The sequence below is a fragment of the Euleptes europaea genome, chromosome 6 (assembly GCF_029931775.1).
Source record: "Euleptes europaea isolate rEulEur1 chromosome 6, rEulEur1.hap1, whole genome shotgun sequence".
Classification (NCBI taxonomy): Eukaryota; Metazoa; Chordata; class Lepidosauria; order Squamata; family Sphaerodactylidae; genus Euleptes; species Euleptes europaea.
This window is the reverse complement of record NC_079317.1, coordinates 50110750-50122263: the sequence shown is the minus strand read 5'-3', so window position 1 is coordinate 50122263 and position 11514 is coordinate 50110750. Positions and strand designations below refer to the sequence as shown.

The 11514-nt window shown below is 41.0% G+C and overlaps 1 protein-coding gene across 1 annotated transcript in view; it reads right to left on the bottom strand.

Annotated features, from left to right (window-relative positions):
• Positions 1-3340: 3340 nt before the first annotated feature.
• Positions 3341-11514, bottom strand: part of KNL1 (kinetochore scaffold 1) — a 36588-nt gene continuing 28414 nt past the window's right edge. Inside the window, exons 17-25 of the mRNA XM_056851380.1 lie at positions 10913-10996; positions 10417-10456; positions 10216-10317; positions 9226-9326; positions 8015-8086; positions 5314-5423; positions 3874-3992; positions 3566-3688; positions 3341-3467 (exon numbers count right to left, since the gene is read on the bottom strand). Coding sequence (XP_056707358.1) covers positions 3341-3467; positions 3566-3688; positions 3874-3992; positions 5314-5423; positions 8015-8086; positions 9226-9326; positions 10216-10317; positions 10417-10456; positions 10913-10996 — 878 coding nt within the window. The remainder of the gene's footprint in view (positions 3468-3565; positions 3689-3873; positions 3993-5313; positions 5424-8014; positions 8087-9225; positions 9327-10215; positions 10318-10416; positions 10457-10912; positions 10997-11514) is intronic.

Sequence of the window (11514 nt, the reverse complement as noted above, 5' to 3'; positions counted from 1 at the left end):
TATACACGCACACGCTAAAGAGGGTGAAAGAGGTGAAGCGCGGCGCAGCAGTCGTACGAAAGGAACCGGCTGCCAAGGACCGGAAGAAGGGGGGAGGGGGTCAGTAACCTTGCCAAGCGGTTTTCCACTATGTGCATGTTGTCACGCAAACCTAAGTGACAGCCACATTATTAAAAGGAGTAGTGAAATCGCCAAGGTACGTCGACAACAGTCGATAAGCTCCGCGACCCACTGTAGTGTAAAAAAAGGGTGAAGTCTGAGCATCTCACTGTCTCTTGAAAGCTGGGATACAATGCCTGTGGCAGCTGCCTCCCTGAAGCAAGCCAAGGCAATTTAGATTTCCTCTTTCGTATGGTTGCCGCTCCCTGCCACTTTAGTAGGTAATGTTATTTGCCGTATCAATCACTGCTTTAATTGAGCCTGTATGTACTGTTTTTCTATATGATAACAGTATATAAATGCAGGCAGGAGAGAATTCTGGTGAAGTTTTTGAAATAATTTCACATTCGCGAAAGCTAGTCAGGATGTGGTGATGGCTGCCAACTTAAAGCCTTCTAAGAGGGGAGTGGACATGTTCATGGAGAAGAGGGCTATTCATGGCTACTAGTCATGGTGCCTGCCTATTCTTTCCAGTACCAGAGGAGCATGCCTATTATATTAGGTGCTTTGGAACACAGGTAGGACAATGCTGCTCCAGTTGTCTTGTTTGTGGGCTTCCTGGAGGCACCTGGTTGGCCAATGTGTGAACAGACTGCTGTTGAATATGAAGCCTTTTGTACAGTGCTACCCTCTTGAATAATTAAGTTTTGCAGTTTGCAGAAAATTTCAAGTCAAACAATTAAATTTACATCACAGAAAGCCAGAGAGGCTCCTGAAGATCAAGATCCAGTTTACAATTTAGACACAAAACCTGATACAACCTAGCTATGTAAAAATCATGCAATGTTTTGTATTGCAGAAAATAGACACAATTGCCATTTTGGGACAAGAGTAGTCAAGCAAATACATGTTTAGGACTGTGTATAACAAGCACAGACTCAATCTGTTACCCTATAGCAGCATCCAGACAGCAAAAGTGGAATCAATTGAACCCGATTACACGCTAGACATCAGTGATTAGCCTAGGTCTCTAAATCAAGTTAAGAATGTACTTGCTTTTGGGATGAAACCCTTATAAGGATTGTAATGAAAAAAATTAATATAGAACTACATATTTCCAGCACACACATTTCCCACATGTATTCTATCACCTTTGTCCCACTAGCCTTAACCATTATGAAATATTGTAAGAGTGCCCTCTGCTGATTAATTACTGCTATAACATTTAAACTTCAGTTTATGTTCAGTAGCCCCAAGCCTTGGGTCCAGTTATTCCTACCAATAATTTCCTTACTTCTGTAGAACCACTACAGCAGTGAAGAAGTTAAGCATCAAAAAGCATCTCTTTTCAGCAGATTTTATGGGAATTTTGAAAATATTTGAAATTTACTTCATTTATTAACTGACATTTCTTCCCAGCAGGGACCAAATTGCTTACATTGCTCTCCTTTCCTCCATTTATCCTTACAACAACCCTGTGAGGTAGGGTCAGCTGAGAGTGTGTGACTAGCCCAAGGTCACCCAGTAAGCTTCTGTGGCAGAGTGGGAATTCGAACCTGGATCTCCCAGATCCTAATCCAACACTAATCACTACACCAACACCTGAGTTTATTTACTAATAAATTCATGTTAACTTTGGTACGATGGCACAATTAGTAGACAAGTAATATACTGCTGTGGACATGAGTTTTGGCATAGCAAGACATTAAGTAGATAAACATCAAGATAAGGAAAATGAAAGTACCACGTGTAGTGAAGATATTTTCTCTAATGAATTAAATGATTTTGATGGAAGAGCCAAGAGAAATGAACAATGAACAAAAAGATTGGGGGGGAAGAACTACCTAGAAAGGGATCAGGAGATAAAAACTGGGAAGCTGGAAGCAACAGTGATATTATCCTACTACTGAATACAACTAAGAGTGGAATGTTATTACAAAGAGCCTTTTGTGCCAACAGAAAACACCTATAGTTGCACACGGTCATAGGATACAGCCATTTAAAAACTGCTGACACACAAGTTAAGGCAATAAAAGAAATAAATGCAAACACACAGAAAATACAAATGCATTCTGTGAGGAAAAATGTGAAAAAATAAAGACAAAGGGACAGTTCAGAAATTGTGTTTCTAATAATTAACAGATAAAATGGAAAGCTCTTGAAAGCAAAAGTTTTAACATGGTTTTATTACACAAGTACTTCTGAAACAGGTTCAGGAAATACCTTTTCTAGTACTAGATGAAAAGGCTATACAAAAAATGTCCGAAGTAGGGGGGGAAAGGGGGGATCTAAATAATCTCTGAAAATGAAGTTATGAGAAACACAATACTAAACCTAGGGATAAAGAGTAGATTTTAATTCTGTTAAGTCACTTCAAATACAAGTTTATTAGTATAGGAGTATTTATTAAACTTCTGTCTTCAACAGAAAAAAACAATACTTCATAAAAATACCAATTCTCCACCTTAAAAAAAACATTATAAAATACTATAATTTACATACATACAGAAACTGTCAGGCAACTATACAACAGAGTGGAGCAATTCTGGGTGCTACAGTGTGGTAATACCAGCTGTGTGTACCTATGTTGAAGCCACATCAGCAACAATCTAAAATACTTCACTAGTGACATAATTGAAATCTTTTCAAAAACTGAAGAATTCTTTCAAAACACGTATGAAAACAATATTACACAACTTCATCCTGGAATCAAGCCTACTTTTCATAGGTCTTGGAAGGCACTTCTAGTTTTCCTGAGTGCAATATTTTAATTTTCTAGTGCCAATTCATGAGATTTCAGTTTAGGAGGTATTCCAGCAAGTTTATGAAAATAAAAATTCATTATTTGTGCTGGGGGTCAAAGGCTAATGCTACTCATCTACATACACACAAACCTTGGAAGGTACCTGTAACTGGAGTAAAGAACTTTCAAACTGAAAACACTGAAATTGAATTACACCAGTTTGGTAGCTTAGAGGAACTGGTTTCCTAGAAATAAAAAAAGCCATGGGCAGCACCAGAAGCTATGAAAAAGGGACGGGGGGAAAAACACAACAAAACCAAAAAGGAGCCATGTGAAATTCTTCTGTCATTACTGTTTTCAATAGGCTTTGCAGTACTAAGTACTCATGCTTATATTGCGTGTAAAGATCTAACCACAAATATTGCTCTCTTGGCAGCTGACATCATCTTTCTCAGCATTCAAGAATCAGAGTGTCCCATTTGAGAGCAGCACATAGAATTATTTTCGTTGTTGGTGAATTCTTGAGGGATTCTGGAGTAAACTATGATGAATCTGATTGACCATTCTCTTCAAATAGTCAGCCCCCACTGGAACGCTAGACAAAACCTCAGAAATTTCTTCTTGGCTGGGAAGAGCAAACACACAGATGTACGGTGCTGGGAATACAATTATTTTCTTAAAACAATTCCACAGAACTGTAGATCTCTGCTTTGTTTTACTTACCCAAGATTGCCTGTGTAGTTTTGAACAGTGAAAGCCATTGGAGATATAGGGTAGCTGGCAGAAAGAGACAGCTCAACTTCAAACTTTGCAAAAGCCAGAGAACTGGAAAATAGTAGTTTCACTCTATGTATGAAACAAAATATAGATACAAAAGTTAAGAGTTATATTTCATTACTTGAATATTGCTGAGATGAAATGTGCCAATTTTGCATTGTGCACACAAAGTCCTCAAAAATCACTACCAATCTTAACTTTAACAGGGTTATTTGAGTCAATACATTTTATATGATTAGACATCAACCACTTACTTGCTATCATTCACTGCTGTCTTCAGAAGATTAAATTTCCCACCCCATCTGTTCAGAAACTCTATCTCTTCTCCTAGGCGCTTACAGCGACTCACCACAAGGGAGAGGTCATGCAGCAACTGTTTTGACAATAAGAAGTCACAATCAATGACAATGTTTTAAAATGGCAGCTCTATAACGCATTATTTCATTGCCAAGACAAGATTTGAATGAATTATTTGGGCAATCAGAAATATGAATCAAGTATCAAATTAAAGCACAGAATACACAGAGTTTTGTAGAAAAGCAGTGATATACTGTTCCTCAAATTTTGGAAATTTGCAAAACAACAACAACAACCCCCCCCAAAAAAAACCCCAGCATCTGCATCAAATAAACACAGACTGCAATCAACTACTGTCTGCAATAGTTCTGGCTTTGCTTTTTTTCTTCAAGTGAGTTGTGCTCCCCTCACCCTGCCAAGCTGCTAGGGATGTAAATAACTGTTGTAATTGCCCAGCAGTGAAGACTGACAGCATGCAGGGCCTATGCCCAGAATAGACTAGTGTCTGTTCATGGAAAAGGACACAGAGAAGCAAGGAGTGCTGATCAGCTAAGGAGCTTGGCAACCTTCAAAGCTTCACTGTGTGCACGCTCTGAGAGATCGGAGCGCGCGCACAGCAGGGCTAGGAGGAAGGCTCCAGCCTCCCTTTCCACGCTACAAGCCAGATCAGAACCGATCTGGCATGCAGTTTGGAACGAGAGGCTGGAGTGTTCCTGGGAGCGCACAGAGGGGAGCAATCCCCCCCTTACTGCTTCTGCCCACTGACCATCAGCTGGTCAGCAGGCAGCCCAGTTGATTGGCGGGCAATTGCCCACCACAACAGAGCAGTTGGCAACCTTAGCCTGCGGTGGGCAGCAACAGGCAATCAGGATCAGGCAATTTTTAAATGGCTATTTTCTCCTCTAAAATGGCCTCGGTGGCCATGGGTTAGCGCCGTGGCTGTTGTCATATTTAGTTTGGCCCTAAGCCACTCCTCTTCTGCACTGTCTTCAAAAAATTGGCACTGAGTGCTTAGCTGGATTCTATCCTATTCTAGATATGACAGGATGCAAGATAAGCCACTGGCTTCTCCTGTTATTTTCTCATTTATTCACATTGATTTCTTAACATTACAACTAAAATAAGGGAGATGTGTAGAAAGTTACAATCTGAAGCTAATCTAAGTGCCTACTACCAACACAGGCAGCAAATACTGCTGCCAAAGTGAATACTATTCTGCATTTAGAATTCAGCTCTCTACCTCCACTCCCAATCCTACGTTTTAAGTAAATAAACAAGACAATGGACCGATTAAATCTGCAGAATTTAAAGAGGTTATTGGTTTTACCAGCATGCCCTGGTACAGACCACATTTTAAGCTTTACTTGGAAAAATGTTTCTTGTTACCGGTAAATTACCTGATGAAGGTGGTGCACTTCTGAGTATTTCTCCTGCCATGAACTCTGATCATTAATAAACTGGAAAATGAGTCTTTGCACTAGTTTGGAAGAAGCTGGAGCTTTTCCTTCTGCAAGAACAACCAAACCATTATGGTAATTTAAATTATATCCAAGGCATTTCATTCACAGCTGAAAAATTATAACTATTTGGCTACTGGCTTAGTTCTCACTGAGGTAGCAAACCTGTGCCATATAAGACTGAATGGTTCCCAGGAGAAGGGTTCTAGCCTAGTCTTCTCCCAAACATGCTAGTTTTCTATGTGCAGGGATTTTTTAAAATGGAGAAACATGTGAACCCTTACGTACAGACTAAAATATCCCAGGTATCATGGTGGGATGGCAGACCTATTGCAGGCATCCCCCAACCTTTTTGAACCTGTGGGCTTCTTTGGAAGCATGGAGGGCTCAGCTACAAAATGGCTGCCACAGGAAGCGGAGCTAGCAACAAAATGGCTGCCATAGCTTACTTTTGGTCACACAGTGAAGATCCTTGTGCTGTGGTGGCAGCTGCTGCCAAAGCAACATTTTTAAAAATCTGCACAGCCAATCAAATCTCCAATGGTCCATCAGAAGACTTGCTGGGCAGAAGCCCCACCCACTTTCTAAAACACTTGGCAGGCATCAGGAAAGGTGTTGGCAGGCATGATGGGCACCATGTTAGGGACCCCTGGCCTACTGAGTAGGTCTACTGAAGCGAAGGAAATCCCTAGGCTGGAAAGCTTCCAGAATACTGTAAAGAAAGAGTTTCCAATTGAAGCTTCTATGGTCATTTATGCATGGCCACTTCAACCTCCTTTATTCCCCATTTCAGCCAGGATCAAAGTAACCCGGGCTGGGGGAAACTGTATGCATTGGCTGGAATGATCAGGGACAAAACTGTGCTAATGGAGGCATGAATACAGAAAAGCAGCCTCCCAAGTTCAAATCAAGCCCCACCCCTTTAAATGCTGCTCTGTAATCGGCTGACTTTGCAACTCACACTGAGAGAAGACTTCCTCCCCCCCCGACCCAATTGCCGCATAAAAAAGCATTTTAAGAACAAAAAATGGAGCCATCTGAAAGGGGGGGGGGAGAAATCCAAGCCTCGTTTTAAAAAAGCCTTTCTTTTGCTCAGAAAGAGCTCCGAGGTAACAGGAAGCACTTGAATCCCTGCCTCTTTACACACTGCTTCGTGATTGGCTGTGAGAGAAGCCAATCTTCTGTGCTTCCCCTGTTTGGCTGCCTTGAAGAAGGGTTTGGAAAAGGGTGGAGCAAAGCTCAACCTGAGAAAGGTGTACACTCGCTCTGTGGCTCTGGAATGAGCCAGGAAGAATAGTTTGACTCGGTCCAGAAGAGGAATGGGAAAAGCCGGGTTCGTTTTGTGTTAAAGCAGCGTTGAGCTTCCAAGGATTGAGCTAACGTGCATTCCCAAAAATTTGATCCTGGCTAAAACAGGGAATAAAGGAGGGTTAAGCAACCATGCATAAAACACTTTTGTCTGCGGAAACTGGTAGACGTGTAGAATTAAGAACTGCTTTCTGGTCTCCATTTTTCTTCAGAGCTGTGAAAAAGGTGGATAAAATGCCACCACATGACTCTTGTACGGATTCTTTCGATTGCCTGAACACAAGTTGTTGCAATCTGGTCTCTACTATTAGTCTAGTTTCTTTGACCTGAGTACCCAATGAACTTGTAGCAGGGAAGGCGTGTCAATTCCATTCAGAAGCTCTTTGAATGGTCTCCAGCAGCCACAGGATGGTGGTAAACATTTACCACGTTTGAAAGAACTGTTCAGAATTTGCCTCCTATGGGTAGGATCCTGGCATCAGGCTGATGTTACTGCTGGGTAAGTTTGCAGCTGCAAGTTCTTGGAGAACTGCTGGTTCCTAGAGGTAGAAAACTTGAGCCATGCTCAAGAACAGAAATCCCTATGTTTGGGATGAAAGGAACTGAAGACAGGTTTGAAAGTTTTGCGCAACTCTTGTTGGGGAGAGAACACCATGTGCTTTTTTTCTTTAATTCTGAGGTAGTACTGGTTTCAGCCAGGTTCAATCTAAAGTGTCTGCCCATTTTCCAGTTGGGGAACAAATCACTTCTGCCAGAACTTTAGATAAGTACTGTGTACAGACTTGTCTCAAAACTGTCAGAAGGCAGCTATTTTAACTAATTTGTTAAATGCATTCTTTCACATGCCTAAGATTAGGGGAAGGGGTGGGTTGATCTCCACGAGGATCACAATCCTGAAAATGGACAAAGTATTCACTTACTGTGAATTTCCTTTCTCAGTGGTTCCAGGGTGCTGCAGTCTAGACTGCTGGGAGAAGCACCTCTTCCTGGACACAGGCTGCATTGTGATCTGACTCCAGTAGGAGAGGCTTCATACATACAGGAAAAGGTGCTTAATAGTCTACACTGCAGCATCCCAGGATCCACTGGAGAACTGAACTGGTAGAAGCCTCATGCACCTCTCTATTTTTGCCCCAATTGTCCTTGATCAAAGGACACAATCCTGAGGAAAGAGAGCCCTAGTTAAGCACAAAGACTCGTAAAAGTAGATTTTTTTTTCATATTTTACTGAAGGGCATGCTGGCAGGACATTTCAGCGGCTGAAATTTTTAAATCCATTTCAGGGGGGCGGGGCGGGAAATGGTTTCAAAAGCAAAAGAGTTCAGAACCTTACCATCCAACACTGATTCAAAGTTCATACCAACTATCTTCCTGTAGAGCTTTTTGGCGGTGAAAGCAGCAGCATCTATGAAAAAGTAGAAGCAAGGTAAAGAACAAGATGGATTTCTGAGGTAATAAACTTTCTCTGGGCAATATCACTTTAAAGTGCAAAGGGGGGCTCACATCAATAAATATCAAAACTCTGAACACAAAAACCTAGCATGCCCAGGAGAAGGTTGGCTGGAACTTTTCTCCCTGACATCTAGCTTTCTGTATGGAAGAATTGGCTTTGTAGGAACCAAATTCGTATCTAAAGTTGTACAACTTTGACACAGGGTGACTACCTCAGTTATGAATTGAGAATGGAAGGCAAAATACTTCAGTCTGCAACCATGCAGTTTTTACAGATTTGAAAGTCTGATCAAAAAGATCTCCAGCTGCTCCCCAGTTAGTTATGCCTTACCTGATCTGGTGTTTAAAGTTATTAAAACAGTGTTAATGATATTTTCACAGCTACTGTGAGGATTTTGTCAAACCCTACTACAGGCCGAGTATCCCTTATCCGGACTGCTTAAAACCAGAAGTGGTCCGTATTTCGGATCTTTCCGTATTTTGGAACATTCTGAAATTTTTGCATATACATAATGAGATATCTTGTGGATGGGACCCAAGTCTAAACACGAAATTCATTTATGTTTTATATATACTTTATACACAAAGCCTGAATGTAATTTTAAACAATATTTTTAATAATTTTGTGTACACTGAACCATCAATGGCGCTGAGGAGGACCTTTGAGTAATGCCTGCATGCCAGCTCAAAAGGTCTGGTTTTCAGATCAATCCAGATATAGGCTGTCCTGATAAGGGATACTCAACCTGTACTTGTAACAGATAATAATTTAGATTTTTATTTTGTTTTTGTCGTCAAGGTGCAGCCAACTTATGGTGACTCCGGAGGCTTTTCAAAGCAAGAGATGTCCAGAGGTGGTTTGCCATTGCCTGCCTCTGCATAGCGAACCTAGTATTACTTGGTGGTCTCCCATTACTAATCAGGGCCAACCCTGTTTAGCTTCCAAGATCAGACGAGATTGGGCTAGCCTGAGGTATCTAGGTCAGGGCAATAATTTAGTACACTGGAACATAAAAACATACATTCAGCAATGATGCTGTCAAGCAATCCTTTATAAAGCAGGAACAATTTCTTCCAGTTTTTGTTACTTACCCACAGGGCATTCAAGTGCAACAGTGAGTTTAATAGAGTCACAAAGGAAGGTGAAAACTGCCTGCTGATCATTCCATTCTTTCATTACCCACTCAGAGAAGCTACAAAAAGATATTGCAACCATAATTTATCAAAAGACAATCAGGACAAGGCAAATATACACACTAGTAAGGTTCTGTGGCTTATTGTTAAGTTGCTTCTTTTAAAAGACAGGAGTTTCTTAACGTAAGAGTATTAAAAATGCAATTCATAAAATGGAACGCCGGCATCCGAGCAATTTATGCCAGTATTAGTGGCCCGAATGCCAGCAGGAAGGCCCAGGCGCTGGCCGCTGCCACACCATCCCAGGACACCGACGGGGTCTTCAGCCAGCATCCCACTGCTGTAAAAGCCCGTGCCAGCGTCCTGGTAGGCATCCCGGAAGGCATTCCCAGGGCGTTCCAGTGCCGGGCTGGGGGAGGAGCAGCCTTTAGGTGGCCTCCAAAGCACTTTCGGGCTGGGAACGTCCCTTTTTTATTTTAGGTGTATCTCGCCTTTTTAGGTGGCGTATCTCCCGTGCAACCCTATGAAGGGTTGCATGGATTTTTCACGCCGCGGGGAGGTACTTTTGTCATTTGAAGCTCCAAACAAACTTTCCTATATTGTAACTCTTATTCTCTCGAGATCAGTAGCACCTGTTCACAAAAAGGCAAAGTTTCAATTTCATGCTTCAATTAAAGTTGAGATCTCAGTCTCTAATGAAACATAATGTAGTATCTTTATGTTAATCTAAGTCTTAAGTGTATTCTCAAGACAGTAAAAAATTATCCATAAAAAAACCTGCCCCCCCCTCTTTAAAAGGTGACAGGGAGACCTGAATCCTAGATTCACTGCTACTGAGGATGAAACTCAAAGACATCACTAATCATAAATACATTGCAACAAGATCTACTACTACAGAACTAATTGGCTGTTGGGGTAGCACCAGCTCTTTTAATTTAACCTTCTTACTTGTATTTCTCCATAAGTTCCTGACAACTTTTGGCTTCTTCCTGGAGACAGCTTATTTCAGAAATTCTCTGTTGCTGTTGTCCTCTAAGATTTGACTGATTTCTGCAAGTATGCAATTGAAAAAGCACATTATGAACAAAATATCCTTAATAAGTTAACCAGTAAACTTTTTGTGGGATGCAAATGTGGGTCAAAATCTACCTTTGAAGTTCCTCCTCTTGAGCTTTGTAGTTTTCTAGTTCTATGAATGGGGAAAAGGCAGTAAGAGTCTAGCACTAGACAATAAATACATAATATATAACTATTTGATTAACCCAGTCAGTTCTCAACAAGACTCAAATGCACGTTCCTAAAGAACAATGTGCGCATGAAGTTCCTACGTGGAAATAATTTCAATATTATGCGATTCATATAATCATAAATGATGATCCTACAAACAAGCAGTTTGCAGTATTACACAAAATGTAAATGTACATGTTCTGAGAAGCTACAGCCAATCATAGCTTTCCAGCGCATTACACAATTATGATAGAGGGATTCACCATGTAGAAAGCTGACCTGAATGTACAAGATCAACTTTATTTTTAACAATACTAAGACAGTCCTTGAAGTAGTTAAAAAGGTGGACACACCAATTCAGAACATTTATTCACAACTGACAATACATTTACCATGTAATGCAAAACAGCCCCATTACCTTGCTCAGTCTGTCTTAATCTGGACTCATACTCTGCCACAGAGTCATTGATCCCTAACTCAGACTCTTCAAGTTTAGCAGTTTCTGAAAAGCAAGCAGTACAAGAATAGTCAATCAAAAAATCTCACTTTTACTCAAGTGAACCCAGCAGGAATTGCAACCTGTGTAACAAAGTAATAATTTGGGGGATTCAACTTCCAATAAATTGAAGTTTTATTTACATTAACTTTACTTCACATTTTTGCCAAACAGCTTAACAGAATAAATGAGTATACAAGAACGTCTCAGACAACAGTAAATTAGAGATATTTTTGCTCTCATGGTATCATTAAATATATATTAGGACATGAGTAAAAATAGAACTCTCCCATATATTAGTTATCCTACCACAGGAAGTCCTGTAAGAAGGGGTGCAGTTTAACTGGTTTAGGTTTTTAAAAAGAAAGCAAGTTCAGCCATTGGGGCTGTCATAGGAAGAGGTGCCCCCTTCCTCTTCAGCCCCAAGCAGGCAAAGGCCTTTGTTAGCAGCACCACTCTGGTTCTAGGGCTTGACTAGAGAGGCCCACAGCACCCTCCCTGCCCCTTGCCAGCAGCTGACTCTT